Source organism: Spermophilus citellus, assembly GCF_964194105.1.
Source record: "Spermophilus citellus genome assembly, chromosome: 3".
In the NCBI taxonomy this organism is placed as follows: domain Eukaryota; kingdom Metazoa; phylum Chordata; class Mammalia; order Rodentia; family Sciuridae; genus Spermophilus; species Spermophilus citellus.
Genome location: NC_138184.1, coordinates 113,431,580 through 113,453,199, shown reverse-complemented (window position 1 = coordinate 113,453,199; position 21,620 = coordinate 113,431,580). Strand labels below are relative to the sequence as shown.

Sequence of the window (21,620 nt, the reverse complement as noted above, 5' to 3'; positions counted from 1 at the left end):
GATATATATAAGTTTATGCCAAAAGTTTCTCCTATATTTTTACAGAAGTCTATGTAAAACTACGTTCATGTTAAGAAATCAAGCAGATGGGCCAAAACTAAAATGTCTCAATTATATGGACATTTGAATTAGCTACATAACAGCTCTATCTTATCTTTAATTAGTTTATAGAGGAGATATTTTTGAAATTTATATATAAAGTTGTCCCCCATTATCTGAGGATTGGTCCCAGGAACCCCCTGCACACCCAGATCAGCACATGCCTGAGACCCTGATGTAGAATCACAGGTATTTGCCTAGGACCTGCCCATCTCCTCCTGGATGCTGTGCCATCTCTAGATGATGCAATCCCCAGTACAGTGTAAGTGCTATGTGAATTGTTGCTACACTAGGTTGTTTGGGGAAAAACTAATAGGGAAAAAAATCTGTGCATATTCCATATGGATGCAATTTTTCTTCCTGTCTTCCACCTGTGGCTGGTTGAGCCTGGGGACGGCAGGGCCAACCCAAAAAGCAAAATGAAGAGTGAGTTGTTGTCCCAAAGGGGGTCAGCCAAGGGCAACACCCGGGTGGCAGAGCTCTGTGAACACAGGAAGCCAGGGTGGGGACCAGGTCCAGGAAGCTAGCAATGAAGAGAGGCAGAGCCGGCAGAGCGGGCAGAGCACAGAGGCCGTGGCACCAGGGCCTGGGTGTGAGTACCTTCTGCAGGTAGACGTGCTGCCAGTCGATGCCCTTGAAGAAGCCATGTCCTTTCACCTCCTGGGCACTGGGGAAGAGAGGGTCCTAAAGGTGGTGAGTATGCACTGGAGACGGGAGAGGAATTTTACAACATGCCCGAGTGAGCACAGCTTTTCAGGACAGCAAGTAAGGACGCTTCTCTCAGAGCAGCACAGGGAATGCCGTGACCTTCAGAAAGGCCTCGGGCTGTAGCTGGAGCCTGTGCATGTGACCACTCATGGCCCGCCCACACCCCGAAGCACAGGTATAGGTGTGTGACACCTTAAAAGCAGAACAGTAGAGGACACACACATTCTACGTACCTGTCAATGGTGATTCTGTAGCCACAAGAACCTAGCTTAATAAGAATTAAATTGGAGATCTACACATTTAAGAAATTTATGGCAAATGTCTGCTGGTTGTGATAGGGAAAATGACAGGAAAATGATATCTTAAGCAGCAAACATTGTCTTGGATGCAAACTAGAAATCTAGCGGTGGGGTGAGTGCTGAGCCCCTTCGTAAGCTGAAGAAACAAATTCCTGAAGGTCATGGTCAAGACCTCCCTGACCCACAGCACTTCTCTGTCCATCTGTACTACAGAGTCCAGACCGGTCTCAGCCACCCACAAGGGCCTGCCCAGGCCCTGTGCGCCTTTGGTGATGTCACGTGACGACCAAGTCCTGTCTGCATGAGGCCTCATGTCCAATGCCTGCCCAGCAGCCCCTCGTGGACCACGCAGCAGGTCTGAGGCTGCTCTGCCGCCCCCAGGCCACACTCCTCCCACCTGAGCTGCCCTGCTGCCCCTCACTCCCTAGCTTCCCCGGGAACTCACGGCAAAATTCAGTGCCGCACCCCCATGACAAGGGCCCAAGGGACCTAGCCAGGGCCACCTCTCGGATCCATTCTTCTACCCAGCTCTTTCCTCCATCCTCAGCTTCTGCGACCCAGCCTTCCTGGCTTTTCTGAATTGCAGTCTGAGACCCTCCCGCCCGAAGCTCTTGACCTACAAAGTTCCCCCACGGTCCGCCCACCATGTTGCTTAAGTCATTCCTGGTCCTTTTCACAGCCTTTGTCCTCTCAGCGGTCTGTTTGCTGCTACCGTCCCCACCCCATGTAAGTGCCAAGTCCACCTGGGCCCTGCCCTGTGGAGGCAGGGTGGTGAGGCTGGCGCTCAGCGAGGGCTCAGGGGTCACCGAGTGGAGCGGGGTCCAGGTCATGGAGCTCTGGGCATGTCCACCAGAAGCCCTGGGGCTTTCTGCAGCTGTGCTGTGGTTGGTGCCTTGTCACTAGCCCTAGGCGTAAGCTAGACAGGCTCCAGGTTTCCTCACATCCGCCGCAGGGGTGGCCTCTGGATCAGCCTTGCCCCTCCCACAGGCCAGAGGGAAAGCAGAGCACAGAGAGGCAGACCCTCCCCAGAGGCGGCAGCCAGGGCCACCTGCTGGCAAGTGGGGGAGGGGACAGACAGCGGGGACTGGCCAAGCTATGGTCTTGGGGACGCCACGTGCTGACCTCCAGGCTCATCACAGAGGATGAGCATATGTGAGACACAGGACTGGGACTCTGCCCGGGGACCCTTGGTGTGGACACAGCTGGACACCTGCACACGGAACCTCCTTCCCCACACCAAGCCCCAAGCACCTACAGCTGTCCTAGTGGGAAGGAAACCCCACATGGTTGGGATGTGAGGTGTCCCCCCAAAGCTCATGTGTGAGATAGTGTGAGAAGGCTGAGAGGAGAAGTGACCGGGCCATGACAGTCTTGATCCAATCAGTGATTAGTCCCCTGAAGGGACTAACTGAGTGGTGACTGAAAGTGGGTGGGGGTGGCTGGAGGAGGGGAGTCTCTCTCTCTCTCTCTGCTTCCTGAGGATCACTCGAGCTACTTCCCTCTTCCACACTCTTCCACCATGATGTTCAGCTCACCTCCAGCCCCAAGGAATGGAGCCTGCTGTCTATGGACTGAGACCTTCAAAACCATGAGCCTCCAAATAAACTTCCTCCTCCACAGTTATTCTGGTGGAATCTTTTGGTCACAGCAGTGAAAAAGCTAAGATAATCTCTGAAAGATTCTACAGTCAAGAAACTAAACCTGTTACTGATCTTTCAAAATAATCAATAAAACGGTTGGAAATTTAAGTGATCAGAAAGTATAAGAAAGAGTCAAAGCAAAGATATGGATAATATATAAGATCAGGACCAGGGGACCATAGGGGACCAGCCTAGAAGTCCCAGCATCCAGCCAAAGGACTTCTAGGAGAAATGGAGGAGCAGAAATGTTACATAAGTTAAACAAGACTCTCCCCTAAGCTGAAGAGCATGAGTCTTTGAGAGAAAGCACCTGGCGTCAGGAACTATGGGAGTTCCATACCACAGGGACTATTCACTTGTACTCAATAAAGCACAGTCTGTTCAGAGTTCTGGGGGGTTGCCAGTGACTGACTGTCCCGTGTCTGGCCTATATGTGAGTCAGGTCTGTGGACAGTGGGAAGACAGTCTGGGTGAGACCCAGACACCTGGCCTCTCCTAGCCCCTCTCTAAGATTCCTTGGGAACATGCTCCAGTTCAAACAGAGGGACCCAGAAAAGTAGAGGCGAGGGATCAAGTAGATGGTGATTCAGACCAGGAGAGCAGAGCAGGGCGGCGCCGGCTGCAAGGAAGCTGACTGGCCAAAATCATGTGGTTCTCACTGGAGCTGATAGTAGGTGTGCCGTGAAGAAAACCAGGAAAAGTAAAAGCCCATGACTGTGATATCATCTCTTCATATACACACATGTCATGTTATATAAATAAATGTAAGGCCTATTACCAGACTAAGTAGAAACTACATGATGAATGACATTTATGTTGCCTTATGGTGTAAACACTATTTCATTTGCAACTCTTGAAATCAACGTATGCAAAGTACAAAGACTGGGATTCACTGTGATCAAAGAATAGGGAAAAGGGGCTGGGATTGTGGCTCAGCGGTAGAGCACTTGCCTAGCACTGGCGGGGCCCGAGTTCGATCCTCAGTACCACATAAAAATAATAATAATTTAAAAAGGTATTGTGTTAAAAAAAAAGAATAGGGAAAAGACCATAACAACTTAATCTGTCAAAAATAGAAAAGAACATGATAAAGGAGAGACAGAGAAGCAATTGATGAATGAAGAGAATGCAGAAGCCTCACTGTATACAGTCGGGACTCAAGAGATGTTGTTTGTAGTTGGTGGGAAAAGGCACCACCGGCTAAATCTATAGTTTAAAGCTACAAAGTAAACAAAAGAGGAGCCCAAAGTAGCACTTGGACTCTGGGGAGAGGTGGGAAGGGGCAAGGAGACAGAGGGGGCAGTGACCAAGGCTTTATTCTTACAGCGGGAATGGGGACACCCTCAGGGGAACCAATAACTAAGGAAATGTGCACATGAGCATTTAATTTAGCTGAATAAAACACACACAGTATTCAGGAATAATGAGCGCATATACATGCATGCTACTCTGAAAATACAAAAATACACACGTCACACACACACACACACACACACAAGTGTCATACTGTCCTTTCCGTGTGAAGCCATCCAGGTGTGGGGACAAATCAGGAAATCAGGGACGGTCTGTGTAAGCACTTCTCTAAAGCTTCCTCCCTGGTCTGACTGTTTTGGGGTGCTTTGGGGGAGGGGAGAGCAGGTGAAGGAGATGGCCGTTCTCAGGAGGGCCTGGGAGAAAACGTGGGAGCCGGTCACAGCATCTCAGTGCAAGACTGAGACAGTGGCATGCACCACGGGGACGGGGACTGCAAGGTGGCCGAGTTCATTCCGCCCTCCGCCAGGCTGGCTTCACACCTAACAGGCTCCCGGCTTCTCAGTCACAGCACTCGCAGAGCAGCGCACACAACTCCGTGGAGACAGAAGAGCTGAGCCTACCCGCCTCCGCGACAGCCCAGCCGCTGGCTCACTTCCCGCTGCAGCAGGCCCTCCAGGAGGGACTTGAGGTCAGGGGAGAAGGTGTCCGGGAGCTCCACGTTCTGGGGAGAGAACAGCGGCTTCTGGAAACAGCACCCTCACACCCGAGGCCCCTGGGTCAGGACACACGGAAAACTGCACCCCGAGACGGGCAGCGCAGGGGAGGAGCCCACCAGCAGGCCGTCAGAGCCGTGGACTTGGGGGGGCCCACCTGCCCCTCTGGAGGCCCCCCCTTTGTTGATTTCCTTGGTTTTGTACTTGACTTTCTGTAACTTTCTTCCGCTGCTTGTTTGTGAGTCGTGATTCCTGCCTTGGGTCTACCTCCATTCCTTACCTTTTAGACATTCTTCTAGGAATGTCTTCTGTCTGTTTATTTCACTCATAAAAGCCAAGTTTTGTGATTTTTGCATACTACACAGGAATACTTCAAACTGTTTGACAGAATTTGTCCATGCTTTGTATGTACTTTATACCAATTTTATTTTTAATGGTGTGATGTCTGAGAGCCCTGATGCAGGTGAGGACAGACTCTTGAGTCCCCTCGCCATGGTGAGGGTCATCGGGTCCATCTCATGCTTACCATGGTGAGGGTCATCCGGTCTATCTCATGCTTATCTTTGGTTTTATGTTGTCTAAAAGGGCTGTGGCTGTGGAGATAAAGAACATTCTATTAAAATATGGCGCCAGGTAACAGCACACCTATTGACTAACATTTGGGTAGAAGTATTTTGCCCTGATACTGTTCATTCAAAACTGCGGAAAAGCAAAGCTCATGAGCATTGTTTCCAGAAAAAACAAAAGACAAAAAACAGAATAAACCTGGTGACCAAATACCTTGGGTCCTGAAGGAGCAGGACGTCCATCCTGCTTCTGCTGCCTGAGCCTCTCTGCAGCGCAAGAGCGGCACTAAATGTGCATTTTCAGTGAAGACATTCAGGGGGAAAACGAGCCACCAGCAGGTAGTCATGAAAATGAAAGCCACCTGTGTAAATTAGTCACTGGGGTGCTTGAGACAGCCATGACTTCCGTGCAATTTTTTTCAGCTAAACAGATACTGTTTCTAAAACCACCCCAGGACCTGCAGGCCAACGGCATGATCCAGATGCCAGCGACAGGAAGCCATCCCTCTGTTGGTGACAGCCATGGACCAGCCTGCACCCCCCAGGGGCTGACGACTCTGGGTGCCCGTGTTCCACCCCTGAAGAGCCCAGACCTTAGGCACAGAAGCCAGGTCCAGCTGTGACTCACTGAGCCCGAAAAACCACTGCAGCACCCAGTCCTTCTCCTGGAAGATGGGGACCGTGCCCTGCACCCTACAGGAGGAAGAAGGGACAACTGAAGCAAGGACCTCACAAGCAGCTGGCGGGGTAGAGGAGGGCAGCCAGCCCCCCCTACCAAGACGGGCCCTTGGCAGAGTTCATAGATGAGCGGGTGACACTGGGAGTCTCGCGGGGCAGGTTCCCCTCACTCCGCCAAGTGCTCAAGACTCTGGAGATGCTGGTGTTGGAAGGGAAGCTCATCACTAGGTGTCGCTTCTAAACATGCAAACTGCAACAGCAGAGCCCATTTGTGTCTTTGAAAATTAAAGAAGTGACATAGACGAATGAGGTTCCTTGTGGCAACACCCACCTGCCGAGTGATTTACCCTATAAATCTTCCGTAAGGCAGCCGGGACGTGATCTGCGGGAGGCACTGTAACGTCAACTTCACGCAAAGGATCAGAAGGCAGCTGAGCACGTAAGTCAAAGGGGCTTCTGAGAAAGAATGGAAATCCCAGTCCTCCTCACGCTGCCTGTGCTAACTGTTAGCTGCTGCCCCACCCAAGCTCAGAAGTCACACAGTGACACTGAAGTCACACGGCAAACCACCTCTTGGCAAGACGAGCATGTAGCAGACGTCTCTTGCCTGCCTGCCCATGGTGATTTTCCCTTTGTGCGGGAGAGGGCACTGTGGCGCCTGTGTGATTCCTTGTCACACAGTGAAAACCACAATGATGTCAACCACTTAAAAGCACTAATTTGGAAAAAAAAAAAAAAAGAATCAAATTAAGGCAGAGTGGCAGCGAGCAGGCATGTTTAAAACAGATTTTGATGGGAAATACTTATTTCACCTTGTTTCCAAAGAAAAAGGTGCAATTACTGAATTAAAAAGCAATTAGATACACACACGAAATACAATCTGTTATTTAGAAGATATTACGCTTTTTTAAAAAAAATTGAATTTCCATCATTCTCTTTTGTATTCATAAATATATTCACATGTTGAGAGTTCCCAAAGAAGGGAAAATAGTTATCTCATCAAGACGTCAGTCCCTGCTTGACGCTGGCCGCTCCTGCTCCAGTGTTCCCCAGCCTCTAAAAAGGGGTCCAGGGAAGAGCTCCCCGGAGCTCAGCAGGCTCCTGTTGCAGAGCGGAAGGACCCACTGCAGCGCTGCACCCCTGCCAAGGTGGGGACACCACCCCCGGCTCACAGGGGGCTGACTGCCCTGGGACACTCTGAAGTCCCTGCCTGACCTGTCCCTGCCGCTGGGGTTTGGCCTCCCGGCTGTCCCTGCTCTCTCTGGCGGGCCTCCACCCCATGACCACGGGGCAGGCGGGCTCTCTCCAGAGGTGCACCTCTCTCTGGAACTTCCTCCCCAGCCTCCAGAAAGGTGAGAAGTGAGTGTCTTTCTTATCCACCTCCCAGGCTGTGACATTCTGTCATGGCACACAAAACAAATGAGACAAGCCCTCGTCCCTGCCTGCACTTGACCCTCACGCTGGAAGGAAAGGGCTGTGCCCTGACCTTGCAGAGAGGGGCTGCTGGGTTCCAACGCCGTCTCTGTGCTAAATTTAAAAGCCTTTCTTGGGACCACAGGGAGGCTCATAAGGGGACTGGAGTTCAAGGCGGCAGTGCCAGAAACACATGCCAGCACATGGCCCAGCGCTCCAGGTCCCGTTTATAAATAGAGCGACTCCGTCTGACTCAATGGGGAGTTATCAGGGCTGCTTTTCAGCTCTTAAAGTCGCTGCTGCTGGAGTGCTGAGAAGGTTGGGGCATTCGAGTGGAACTCTTGATGCACATCTGTTTCCAGTGCATTCTTGATTATTCTTTGTGAACAAAGCCAAAGATTTGGTTTCTATTTTGGAAAGTGTTAAAGAAAACCGACGGTAGTAATAATCTCCATTCTGAGCGGGGCACGTGCTGCTCCCTGATGCAGGCGCTTTAAATAGGAGACAGTCACAGGCCTGCGACAGCCCCCAGCAGAGCTGAGTTCTCCCAGCACCTCGTGCCACAATCTGTCTGCAAAGGGGCCACGTGGGACTGCGCCCACAGGCACAGAGGGAGTGGGAGAGTGAACGCGTCCCCCACACGAGCCGGGAAGTGGCGACAATGTTGAGGAAGCAGCAGGCACGTTGGCTGCAGCCACTCATGGGCAATGGTGGGTTCAAAATCAAGACGATGAAAAACTCATGTCGAAAACTGACTTTAGAATACAGAAAGGACTGCAGGGGAAACTGGCTCTGCGGCCCAATGAAGGCACACTGGACTTGCAGCCAAAGCCTGCAGTGGCCATTCAAACAGGCAGCATGTCACATCAAACAGGCCTCAAGTCTGAGCCAAGAGCAGGCTAAGGATTTATGACCTTCCCTGTTTCCATACGTGGATCAAAACAACCCCAGGCAGGGCTCACCTCTCCCCCGGCCACTACCTAGGCCTAGGCCGAGGGAATGAACAATCGGTGGTGACAAGCTGAGATGGAGGCCAGTCAATTCTTCTCCTTGACAGACATCTTCAATCTGGATGAGGTACCAGCTGACAATTCCACAGATTTGCAACCCAGACATGTTTTCATACCCAGTGACCTTAAATATCTGACAACGTCATTGAGACACACGTAGAGACTGCCATCCAAGAATACGACTTGCAGCACTGGAGGAGTCTCCACCACATCCCTCTCCAAGTGCCTACGGGACTGTTCTGAGGCACAGGCAAAGGTGGGGGGCACAGAGAAGTGTCAGGGAGAAGCCACGGGACACACCAGCCAGAGGCCAGCGTGAGAAGTACAAAGGCACAGGAAATAAATGTGAGAAAGACCTTTGGAGACACGGTTTACGCTCTCTGCACAGGGGTGGGAGGAGGGAGAAGGGCTCGCTCTCGAGAAGCATTTCTTAATCAGCAGCCCAGCAGAAGGCTCTGCTGGGATGGGGACTGTGCTGTGCAGGTGGGTCTGCAGGTGTCTCCAGGCATGTCTCCAGGTGTGTCTTCAGGTGTGTCCAGGTGTCTCCAGGCATGTTTCTAGGTGTGTCTCCAGGCATGTGTCCAGGTATCTCCAAGTGTGTCTCCAGGCATGTCTGCAGGTGTCCCCAGGCATGTCTGCAGGTGTCCCCAGATGTGTCTCCAGATGTGCCTGCAGGTGTGTCTCCAGATGTCTCCAGGTATGTCTACAGGTGTCTATCTCTAGGTACCTCCAGGCGTGTCTCCAGGTGTGACTGCAGGTGTTTCCAGGCATGTCTCCAGGTGTATCTTCAGGCATATCTCTAGGCATGTCTCTAGGGGTGTGTCTAGATGTCTCCAGTTATTTCTTCAGGCGTGTCTCCAGGTGTGTCTCCAGGTGTATCCAGGCATGTCTCCAGGTATATCCCCAGGTACCTCCAGGAGTGCCTCCAGGTGTGTCTGCAGGTATCTCCAGGTGTGTCTCCAGGCACGTCTCCAGGTGTGTCTTCAAGTGTCCCTAGTGTGTCTCCAGGTATGTCTCCAGGTATGTCTGCAGGTGTGTCTGCAGGTGTGTCTGCAGGTGTGTCTGCAGGTGTGTCTGCAGGTGTGTCTGCAGGTGTGTCTGCAGGTGTGTCTCCAGGCATGTCTCCAGGTGTCTCCAGGTGCGACTCCAGGTCCGCTGTGGCTGTTTCTTGAGGGTGCCAGGATGCAGAGGGGACAGGCCACCCTCAGCCAGCACTCCAGAGGCCCCTCAATCTCCTGCTCCATTGTTTCCTGCTGCGTCTGGAAAAGAGGGCTCCCAGGGCTGTGTTCTCCACAGCAGGAGAGACCCGGATGCCAGAGACTGCTGCGAGGTCCCCCACGTGTGGCTGCTGCCTTGGTCTGCAGCTCAGGGGACGAAGGCCCTGTGTGCCGTCCTGCCTCCTAAGGACCCCAGCACAGGGTTTCGCTCCTGAAAGGCCTTCAGGAACCTGGGTTACTCTGAATCTCTGAGATTCCAGATGTTGGTTTGGGTAGCAATGCCACTGTCCTCCACAGGCAAAGCGCCCACACCCAGCTTGGCACTCGCTCGCCTCACCTCTCCACGTGGCTGCCTGACCCTCCTGCTGAAAGCCTGACTGTCCGGCACTCCTGTACTCAAGGTCTTCAGGGTTGGGGACCTTGGGGACCAAGGCCACACCCCCAGCAAGGCATCTGAGGCTGCCAGGTCCTAACCTGGTCTTCTCACCCTGACAGGGACTCACCATGCAGGGCACCATGGGAGACAGCAGCCTGCTCCTGCTCGCCCCCCATGCGGAACCTCTGCTCATCCCACCCCTGGCCGGGCTGCGACCAGCCCTCTCGTACACCACCTCCCACGTGGCCTGACATGACATCGGCCACCCTGCCAAGTTGTGACAGGCCCCATTCCGTGATCCTGCGGTGGCCCTATTCTGGCTCAGTGGCCCTCCAGCCTCCCTGCCCTCCTCCTCCACTCCCCCACCTCCCCGGGAACCGTCTCTTGTGTGTGTCAGGTACTCGATAAAAGTGCATCAAGTTGAACTCAAATCCTGGAGCCAAACACATTCCCACGCTTTGATCTCAGGGCTGTAGGTTTCTGTGAAGGACTTTGAACAGATACTATGGCATGAGGTCACAGTGTTACTGGGGACACTCACCTCGCCCTATCCTTCCTACACTGGGGCAGACCACTCCTCCAGGTGGTGGCTCAGTGCTTGATGCCCAGTCTTGTACCAATATTGAATTCCCTGCCCTCTGTAGTCACAGTGGGCAAAGCCCTTCAGTACCACGACCTTGGGACAGGGCCGCCACTCTCTCCGGACCCCCGACTGCCAGGTGGCCTCTCCTAGCCTTTCCCTGGAAGACACAGTCCCTGCCTCGTTCACTGTTCTCCTCCTTCCCATCTTGTGACCTCCCTTGGGTGTCCCACCAGCCCAGACCCCCCACCACCTCAGGAGCCCCCCTAACAGAACACTTCCATTGAGCGCAACCAAGGGCTTCACAGGAAAGTGCATCTCTTCCCATGTGGCAAAGTTGAACTGTGGCCAAATACAATGGGACTCTCTTTATCAGCCACAACCACCCTGTTGGGTCATAAGGTCAACTCCTGCGCATCAGGCAGAGCCACAGCAGCCCCTCCCAGCCTACCCAGGGACCAGAGAAGCACAGCCCCAAGCACAAGGCCTTGCAGACTTCCCTGCTGAACCCGACGTCCACTGTCTTCTCCCACACTCTAACCTGTCGCCCACTTTCCCATCAGCCTCAAACTCCCTAGACATGGATTCTGTGTTTCCATTCCGTCCCCAGCAGGGATCCAAACAAAGACTGGCATTGCCACCGCCTGCCCGCAGCTCCCCAGGGAGACAGGCTCTCCCCTGGGCAATGGCTTTCTCTGGTTTGCTTTGCATAAACTCTCTAATCAGGTCAGCTTGTCTGACAACAGGAATTAAGCCCATCCAGGCTCCGCAAATAGGGTGATTCAATTACAGAACAACAGACCTGACTGCCTCAGCAATAACAGGATTGTGGGTCCCCGGGGAACACAGTGAGCAGAGAAGGCTGGCTCATCAGGTCCCGAGGCCTGGGCCCAGGAAGGCGGAGCTGGCATCTCTTCAGATGTGCTGAATGGAGCAAGCTGCCCACGTGCTCACTTAGGCTGTGATGAACAGGGTCAGCCCCCTGCAGGGCCAAGAGCAAAGGACAGGTGGCAGAGGGACAGTCCTGACTAGGAAACTGTGAAGTGCTTTCTGCATCTTCAGAAATGAATACAAAAAAGCTCTATTACAACTGAGCTCCAGGGCTGGGGTGTGGCTGGGGCAGGGCACTTGCCCAGTGCATGAAGCCCTGGGTTCCATCCCCAGGGCTGCAAAAAAAGAAAATAAAATTGAATTCTCCACTAAAGTTGGCTAAAAGGTCTTTAAACATGGCAACATCAACATCTTTGAGAGGACTTCCCTTTCAGAATCTTTTCCATTCTATCTTATTTGTCGGTTGGAACAAGAATTGAATATAATATCAACTTTAAAATGTGTTAAGCCCTCAAGAGAACCGTGAGTAACTGATTTATGTGCGAAAAAAGAATTTACCCCATCTTCTTTAATATCTACATTTCAATACAATTCCAGAACATGAGCTGGCAATGGAAATACTTTGAAGCAGTCTTTCTTTAGGTTTCCACGCAGTGAGGCTCCTGCATGGCTTTGGACCCCTGAGCTCCCAGGAGGGCAGCCCTCAGGCTTCCAGGCCTGGGAGCCCCAGGTCATCTTTCAGAGTGAGATCACTGCGTGACTCTAGACAACACCAGGGTCTCCTCATTTCCAAATATTGTGCATTTTCTTCCTGGGCTGCTAGGTATCCAACTCAGGGCCCTGGCACACCAGGCAATCACTCCACCACTGAGCCACACCCTCTGCCCAGAGCCTTCTCCAGTTTGATCCAGGTACGTGGTGGGCGGACAGTTGCACTCACCCTCTCAAGAGTTTGAAGAGCATGCAGCCCAGGGAGAACCAGTCTGCACTGCTGTCGTAGGCTGTCCCCTTCTGCAGCACCTCGGGAGCCATGTACCCATGGGTGCCCCTAGGGAGAAGAAGGCACCATGGTTATCAGGGCACCCCCCAGGATCAGGCTCCTAAGGTTCATAAGAGACACAGCTGTGACCCAAGACAAGGCCACCACTGTGCATCCAGACCACGCCCAGAGCCTCTAAGGAGAAATCCACCTTCTCTGCCTTCATTAGCGTGTGAATTCATAGAAACAATTCACACAGGCAGATATGGAAGTGGAGCCCCAGGGGGTGAAATCTGAATCTCTTAGCTCTTCTCTCTTCCTGTCCTTGCTAGAGCTCTGCTCAGAGGTGCAGGGGGTGCTGGAGCGGGGCTGGAGGCTGGAGGGAAAGGACCTGGCAGGTCACCAGGTCCAGTGCCCTCTCCAGGGGAGTGGGGAGGGGGTGGGAGCACAGCCCTTCCCCCCACCCCCGCCCAGTTCCCAGGTGGATGAGGCACACTGGGCTTTAAAAGCTGCTGAAGGTTTGTAAGGCCTCCCCTCCTGCCGGCCTCCCGCCCTTCCGCCCAGAGCTGAGCATGCGCAGCAACACCTTGAGGAGCCAGGGGCTCCAGGGAACTTCTCCAGGGCGCAGCTGGAAAGTCTGAAAAGCCATTATGGCACGTCCTGCAGCCCCCCCCCCCCCAGACTTCACTGATCTTCCTCATCAACAAAAGGGGTGAGGAGATAACGCCCCGCTCTCCGGGTGCCGCGAGGATCTCAGGGTGCGTGCCTAGAGCAGCTCCGCATTTCCCCAGTGGGGATCTGCCTCCGCTCTCGTCCTAGTAGAATTACTTCAAATGCACTGACGCAGGGGCAGCGAGGTCTGCCCAGGAAATCACCCCGGACCAGCAAGGATCCTGAGTCATCCCTGGGCCCAGCAGGCCCTGTCTAGGGGGAACGTTTTGAAAGTCTTGTGAAGAGGTGACGATGGGTGGGGTTGGTTTCGGGGGCGGGTCCGGTGCAGGACCACGGAGCTGTGCAGAGCGAAGGAAATCTCCACCAGGGCATCCAAACCCTTATCTGGGAGGGTTTAATTTGAGTATTGCCTGGAAAGCCCTCTTGGTGACCTTTCATCCCATAATTATCAGGATCAAGTCACAATCCTGGAATGGAAAGACATCTCCCAGGACAGAAAAGATGAACTAACACCCATCTCTGCCTCCCCACCCCTCAGTCCTCAGGGCGCACTGGGTAACTGACACACGCTCCTGTCCCTGTGCCTTTCTGGTTCCCACGTGGCTGCTGCTAAGGCTGCCTGCCGCTTTCTGCTAATGACCCGGGCTGATGTTAATACTGGACCAGCACTTGAACTTGAAAGCTGAAGACACCAGGAGAAGAGACAGCCGTGGGTTCCTAGATAAAATAAACTGGTCCTCAAATTAGTCACTTTTCCTTTGGTTTTTCGTGGCTACCCCAGTTAGATGTGATTCTGGAATAGTCTTTGATTCTGTCACTAAACAGGTGAAGTCTAAACACGGATCAGGAGGCTCAACCACAGTGCTAGTTTGTAGGTGGAGCAGCCACTAGATGAAGCCCAAGGGTCACATCTGCAGCCTTGAGTGGACCTGAGAAACAGGGTTCAGGGTGGACTCTGGCCAAGGCTCTTCTGCCCAGCACTAGGGGGATCTCTGTGAGCCATGAGCCTAGGAGCTCACCACCAGGCAGTGAGCTGGGCTTCGGCTTCAGACAGGAGAGGATTATGGTGCCAGCTCTGCAGCTTGCAGACCCATGACCTGGTCCTTGACAAGCACAGGTGAAGAGCAGATAACAAAGCCCAGTTCGTGGGGTTTCCATGATGATCCTGCATTCAAAGCCGGGCTGGTGGTGCCAGAAATGCCCTGGGTTCACCACCCTCCTCCCACTTGTCACTTCCTGGACACATTCCTTGGGCTGCAGGTTCCAGGGCAGCGTCAGGTCTGTCCCCACCATATTGCTAGCAGCGGGCACCCAGCAAGTGTGGAATAGACACTTGTGGGGTCACTTAGTGGACTGGTCCTCTCAATGGCACAAGAGGCTACTGTCACTGCCCTGTGCTTATGGAAGAGAGAAAGGAGGCTCACACGTTGTGCAGGAGAAGCTGACCGGGGCCTACTGGCCCTGGGGCCTTCACCCTGAGCCACAAGCTGCTCCTGTGTGTGACCAGGAAGCAGTGCCTCCTGCACTGGGCTTTGTACGTGGTGGCCTCACGCTCAGCAGTTCAACAGGGAAGCCGCTCAGGCCCTGTGTTGCCAACAGCCCACCCTTCTAGTTGACGAGGATGTCAGCAGAAAGTCACCAGGGCCCTGTGAAGCAATGAAGAACCTCGTGTCTGCAAGTCAATTCTTTCGGAAGATTAACTCTTATGAACTCTTGGATTCTATTTAGTTATGACTACAGTAAATTGAAGAAATTAGCATACCAAATAGCTGTGGCATTAAAAATTCAAATGACTCTCTTAAAAATGTCTGATGAACTCCCTGGGAGAAGCTTATACAACCGCAGGTTCTGGCCTGGTGATTGTAAGTGCTAGCAAATGCTAATGCTTTTATCACTGTACCCCAGATTCTGTGGGAGAAGAGGAATATGTTTACAGAAATGATGCTGGTCACTGTTAACACTGGGTCCGGTTGGAAAGGGCAATTTTGATTGAATGTGGCCCCTCACAAAGTAGGACGATTCAGAACCACCCACTCCTGGAGACACAACGAGAAGGGTCTGTGGTTCCTTTTCTGCCCAGATGCCTGAATTGAGAGGGCCAGAGCTTTCCCCACGCCATGCCACACGGACACCAATGTTCGCTCAAGAGGGACAATAAGATGTAATTCTAAAGGATTCGGTGCTAAAAGTGAGAGAGTTTAAAAGACAAAGCAAAAGTCACCTGCTTTACTGCAAACTGCACACATCCAGCCACCCCTCCCCAACGCCGAAAACCTGACACCAAAGAGGCAGAAACGAAAACCCGTGTGTCCCACACGGTTTCCACAGAGCCCTGGGAGAGCTGGCACGAAGGCCTGCCGTGAAATCAGGGGGTTCCAGGAACCAGGCTGGCCAACGTCCACTGGCCAAGAGCTGCTCCGTGTCTGCTGAAGGGCCGAGGATCCCTCAGGAGTCACCTCTGTATGGTCACATGGAGAATTGGTGCAATATCTGGATCTAGCAATGTGACCCGTATTAAAAGCTTGAATTGTAAGTGGATGATTAGCTTCTTTAATTTCAGAAGAAATCTGATTTCTTGTGAGGGGGGGAAAAAAACAGAAATACCCAAACACAGCAAATTCTTTGGAAAAAGGAGGAAAGCAGATGTGGAAAGGGAGACCTGGCCTTGGCCCCTGCCTGGAGAACTCTGTGCGCGCAGCTGCCCGCACCCCCCTCAGCCCATGGGCTCTTCCATGTCTTAAGGGATTTACTGCTATCTCTATTCTATGGCAGGAGAGACCGAGGGTTCAGGAGGTCACTGCCTTGCTTCGGGTCACATGGCAGCATGCAGCCCACCCCTTTGCAAGGCCCGCTGACCACCCATCCCCCAGCAGGCTGTTCCACTGGGGGCCTTCATGCTCCCCACACACAGAGACAGGAAGCCCACCCACTCTTATTTCTGCTCCCCAAACCTGCGATACTGGATCCTCCCCTGACTCGTGTTATCACATCGTGAAAATCAGGGCTGGTGAGGGCACAGGGGGCACCAGTGGCCAAGCCAGCGTCCCACAGAACCGCGAGTCACAGCGGAGGAAGGCCCCCGGGCTTGGTGGGTGTGCTACTTACACACTCGCATGAGGCCTCTTTTTTGAAAAATCACAGGCGAGACCAAGATCTGATATCCTCACGTGTCCGTGTTCGTCCAGGAGGATATTTGCAGGCTGAACGGAAACAGAAGATGAGCTTCAGGAGTCCCCAGAACGTTCCAGGGTATGGGGACATCTACAAGCTTGCACACTCTGCATCTTACCACTTTTATCACAGTGAATCTGTAATCACGAGTGACAGCTTTATATTATCACATCAGAGTAGGGCAGGACCGAGGGTGACACTGTTCACCCTGACTTTGGCAGGAAGTGGCAGGGGGAGAGCGGGAGGGTTCTGCTCCCCGGGATCAGACACCGGGCAGGTAACCCCGAAGGTCCCCACCACAGTTCAGTAGTGCCCAGCAACCGGGGTGGGGCCTCCAGCCAACAGGGACCCAGGCTGCTGGCCTCCTGGCTGACATGAGACACAGGACCTCAGAAAATGAGTCCGGGTAGCACAGGCAGAAAGGAACCCCAGCCAGTCGAAGACACTGACCCACGACAGCCAGGCACTCCATGGTGCCACACTAATCCCCATAAATGTCATCTGTTTATTTGTACACCATTAACCAAGGGCCCTACCAAATGACCAAATATGATTCCACCCACAACTCTGAGAAATGCATCTATTAGGATTCGATTTGGCCAGTCTAATCACGGAAAACCAAGTTCCCTTCCCTAATATACATTGAATTACAGTCTCCCTAATGACATCTTTTTTTTCTGCCGGAGATCAACTATTGTTTTGCTTGAAATAAAAATAATGGCATGTTATAATAAAACCGAAGCATGAATAATCATGAGTGACTTGAATTAAGATTGAATAGAAATTAAATAATGCCACTGCTTACTAAATAGCTTAGAAAACAAAAATACAGCATCAAGATGACTAGAAACCGGTTATAGATTTAAATTAAAATGTATGATAATGGCACCTCATGGGCCTCCAGCATGTATTTTATTCTGTGAAGCTCACATAAAGAAATGTCATGAGCCAACCAAAGTCTAATTATTTCTAATTCAATAAAATACATTTTCTTCTTTATGCTCACACGAACACTAAGGGAATAATTCTTCAACCTTGAAGAAAGCTTTGAAATTCACAAAGTGTTTTGTGAAAAACATACTGTGCTCAAAAACAACAGTGTTTTAGATTTGTAGCAGGCCCGCCCCAACGCCTGATAACGCCAATCAACGCCTCAGCTCCTTAGGGAGAGGCAGGTGACATGGACTCTACAACCGGCCACTGTGGGCCCTTGGGAAAGGATCTGGCATGAGAGTCAAGCTCTCTCTCGTGCATCTCCTCATCCATCAGCAAAGGGCTCTCCTGTCCATTTCCGCCCCATTATTAGCTACACATTTAGATGTTCGCATGAGCGTGTCTACGGTCTGCCATGGTCCCTCTGATCTCCACCTGTCCTCAGGCCCTTGTCCATTACAGCTGGATGAGCATCACCTGGATGTCATGAGCAACCTCCTGACCCCCTGCTCCACGCAGAACCCAGGACCACGCCCACAGCCTGGAGTGGTACACTCAGAATCAGCCAACCTCATGATTTTTAATGCCTGGGCTGAGAACAGAGATCCCTGTGGTTATGGGCTTCAGGGATCTAAACTCCTATTGAGGATTTCGAAGGCGAGCTCAGAACAAGGCAATGTGGGAAGGCTGGCCTCAGGGAGTTGTTGTGGGGGGGGCCGGGAGCCAGCCTCCCCAGCCAACGCTGCCCAGAGGAGCCAGGATCTGCCTTTGGCTTTGTGCACTTCCAACTCTGACAGGGCTGGGGCCAAACCGGCTGCCCAGTAAGTCAATGAGTGACCTATAATGGATCACAAAGTGGGCAGTACCAAAAAACCACCTACCCTACTTTTCATTATTAATTGCTATACATATAGTAATTAACAAGTATTATATATATATTATATACACATTTACGTACATACATATATATGTATGTGTATTTACCAGGAATCAAACTCAGGGGCACTCACCACTGAGCCCCACCCCCAGCCCTATTTTGTGTTTTATTTAGAGACAGGGTCTCCCTGAGTTGCTTAGCGCCTCGCTGTGGCTGAGGCTGGCTTTGAACTCACGATCCTCCTGCCTCAACCTCCCGAGCCACTGGGATGACAGGCGTGCGCCACTGCACCCAGCTAATTGCTTTCTGTTCTTGACTTAGTGTCTGCGCTGCACCGGGCACTGTAGCGGGCACTGAGGTTCCTGTGACTACAGGGCTGGCCAGGGGTTCCAGCCCTGCAGAGTCTGTTCTGGGAGGGACTGACATCACAGAGATGGGGCTGTGAAGAAAGGGCCCTGCCCCTCTGGGAGACAATGGCACTGCCCAGGGACCGCCGGCTCAACACCCGTACCCACCACGCCGCAGGGGCCGGTGCCCCATGCTCACCTTCAGGTCCCTGTACACGACGAACCGGCTGTGCATGTGCTCCAGCCCCAGGATGATTTCCGTGGCGTAGAAGCGCATCTCCTTCTCAGAGAACACCCCGTGCTGGGAAAGGTGATAGTGCAGGTCGCCCCCTGGAACCAGATGGAGAAGCTCATTCACAGCACGTTGTTAAAGCAAAACAGAGTCATTGTCACCCTAAATAGTCACGGCCCAGCAGAACGGGGCCAGGGCTTGGTCTACACACCTACCTCTGATTTCAGTAGACTGGCTAAAGGTTTAGAGAAACTTAAGCGAGAAGATTGAGGAGGCAGGGAGGGGCTTCCTTGGGCTGGAAGCTCAGCTCCCAATTACACCATCCAGGGGGACCAGCCAACCTGCCCTGATCCCCTGAAATCCTGTCCAGGAACCAAATCCACCTACATACAGATCCAAAGATGGCCCCGTGATCATCCGCCTCCGTAGACAAACAGAAGATACAAACTGTTCACCTGGAGAAGTTGTTTGGTTGGTACGGGGGATTGAGCCCAGGGTGCTCTACCTCTGAGCTAGGTTTATTTTGAGGCAGGGTCTCGCTAAGTTGCTGAGGCTAGACTTGAACTTGTGATCCTCCGGCCTCAGCCTCTTGAGTCACTGGGATGACAGGCATGGGCCACCCACCCAGCCTAGAGAGAGATTTGATAAAGCAAATACAGTAAAATTTTTAAGGCAAACTCCAGGTGGTGGGGATTGGAGTGTCCCTGGCGATATTCTTCAACTCTGTTGCACGTTTGAAGATTTTCTTAATGCCACATTGGGAAAAGGACTCCTCCTGCAGCTTCTTGTTAAAGGGACACAGTGTCACCAACAGTCAGGGGTGTTTCTACAAACCACAGAGAAAGCCTTATTCATTTATAAAAGCTAATGTGTGTCCAACCTTTTTGACCACCTTTTTACAAGATTCTTCCTCCCCACAGGCGCGCTACTGCTCAGCTGCCACCAGATCAAAATGTGAAGGATCCCCACTGTCCTAAGGCCCCCAAGCCCTGCAGTCAGTGTGTGGGCCCTGGCCCCTGGCAGCTCTTCTGCCCATCACTGTCCACTGGCTGCCTGCTCTGACCCTCATGTCCACAGGGTCATGTGGGATACATCGCTGGCGTTTTGGGTTGGTTATCCTGTCTGTGATTTCCTTTGTATTTTTTTAAGAATTCTTTTTTAATTTTATTTTATATATCTTTATTTTTTTTTATGAGGCGTTGAGGATCAAACTCAGCGCCCCAGGTGAGTGCACTACCGCTTGAGCCACATCCCCAGCCCCTCCTTTGTATTTTTGGATAGATCTGGTTTTCAATCAAACATTTGGAATATAGTAAAACCAACCGGGTGCAGTGGCGCACACCTTTCTTCCCAGCGGCTTGGGAGGCTGAGGCAGGAGGATCGAAAGTTCAAGGCCAGCCTCAGCAACTTATCGAGGCCCTAAGCAACTCAGCGAGACCCTGTCTCTAAATAAAATACAAAAAAGGGCTGGGGATGTGGCTCAGTGGTTGAGTGACCCTGGGTTCATCCCCTGGTTCCAAAAAAGTAAATAAAAGAGAATAGAGTAAAACTTTAAGGGAACATCAGAACAGAAGCAGGCATCTGCACATTAGAATGGCAGCCTTCTTGTTTCTACTCTTGTTACTAAACCACTTTGCATATTCACCAGGCCATCTATTCCCTTAGAAAGTGGCTTGTCCAGCTAAATGGAATTTGGCGTTCTCAGGATCCGACTCATGGTTTAGCCGAGGGCGAGGGCGGGAGAGCTGCGGATCCAGGAGGCAGGCAGCTTGGTCCACACTCATTGCTGGTGTCTGTGCCTACGCCTATCTTGAGCTTGTGCTCTTGTGAGGTATTTCATCCCTAAAACACAAGGGACGAGGGCCGGGAACTGAGCTAATTAAAGCCCCGGGCCAGCTGCATTCCAGAAGGTAAAAAGTCACAGCCAGCATTTCATGAGAATATCTTCTAGCAAAATCCCACTTCCCCGGGAGAGCCTGGCAGGCCCGAGGGAAATCACAGTCCACGGTGTAAAATGGATTTTAGCGGAAAACCGAGGGGTGGAGCCTGTTGGAGCCCCCCGGGAGTGGGGGTGGACCCGGCCAGCCGCCAGCTGCTTGGACAGGGGCGCAGCCTGAGCCTGGACAGGGCGGAGCTCCGCGCTCACCATTCATGAGGTCGAGGATGAAGCAGAGCTTATCCGGGGTGTGGAAGGCGTAGGTCATGCACACGATGAAAGGGCAGTCCTGCGGGAGAGCACAGGCTGGTGAGCAGAGCATGGCCGGTCCACCGCCCGCCCCGGCCCCAGAGGGGAGGTCAGCGAAGGCCCAGGAGAGACGCAGCTGGAGCCCCACCCACCCAGGGGACCCGAGCCTCCTGCGCCGCGCCCCCAGCGCGCTCCCAGTGCGCCGTGACCACACTGATCACACCCTCGTCAAAGTCCGGAGTCTGAAGAGAAAAAAACGTCTGCCCTTCCAGCCGCCATTGTGCTGGTCAGTGTTTAGGTTCCCATCACTCAGCGCCCCCCCCCCCCCCCCCCCGCATCCACCTCTGCTTCTACAATTGGAGAAGTGTCTGACAGGAAGGAATGGCGTCGGTGCTACTGTTCAGAAGCACTGAGAATAAAACAGAGCGCTTCTGAATGTAGAAAAATAGACCGCGGTCAGGGACGGGATCGCTCAACTGGAAACACATTCAACTATCCCCTAATGAATCTGTGGATTCCAGGTGACCTTGATCCCGAGGAACACTGACAAGCTGATTCCAAAATCTATGGAAACATAAACTGTCAAGAAAAGTCCAGACACTTGAAAAACAGCAGAGCTGGGAAGTGGCAGTGCAGAGGTCAAGGCCTGATGAAGCACCAGGAATTCAGCCAGGGTGGCACTGCCCAAGGACAAGGAGACCAGTAGAACAGAGCAGAATCCTCAAGAGGACCCACTCAGAGATGGTGACGTGGGTCCTGATCAAGGTGACTCAAAGGGGCAGGAGGAAGGCTGGCCTTTTCAGGGGTGGTGCTGGGGCAGCTGAAATCTGTGCAGTCTGT

The 21,620-nt window shown here is 52.5% G+C and overlaps 1 protein-coding gene and 1 long non-coding RNA gene across 7 annotated transcripts in view; one reads left to right on the top strand and one right to left on the bottom strand.

Annotated features, from left to right (window-relative positions):
• Nucleotides 1-21,620, bottom strand: part of GRK3 (G protein-coupled receptor kinase 3) — a 116,220-nt gene that overhangs the window by 10,870 nt on the left and 83,730 nt on the right. For all 6 annotated transcript variants that reach the window (XM_081288477.1, XM_081288482.1, XM_081288479.1 and 3 more), the window contains 7 exons: nucleotides 20,742-20,820; nucleotides 18,563-18,693; nucleotides 16,141-16,235; nucleotides 12,325-12,432; nucleotides 5,240-5,306; nucleotides 4,621-4,721; nucleotides 700-766 (listed from right to left, as the gene is read on the bottom strand). In XM_081288477.1, the coding sequence (XP_081144603.1) occupies nucleotides 700-766; nucleotides 4,621-4,721; nucleotides 5,240-5,306; nucleotides 12,325-12,432; nucleotides 16,141-16,235; nucleotides 18,563-18,693; nucleotides 20,742-20,820 (648 nt within the window). The remainder of the gene's footprint in view (nucleotides 1-699; nucleotides 767-4,620; nucleotides 4,722-5,239; nucleotides 5,307-12,324; nucleotides 12,433-16,140; nucleotides 16,236-18,562; nucleotides 18,694-20,741; nucleotides 20,821-21,620) is intronic.
• Nucleotides 8,958-11,307, top strand: LOC308646010. Its single transcript, XR_014021296.1, has 3 exons — nucleotides 8,958-9,077; nucleotides 9,895-9,998; nucleotides 10,093-11,307. It is a non-coding gene; the product is annotated as an uncharacterized lncRNA (long non-coding RNA).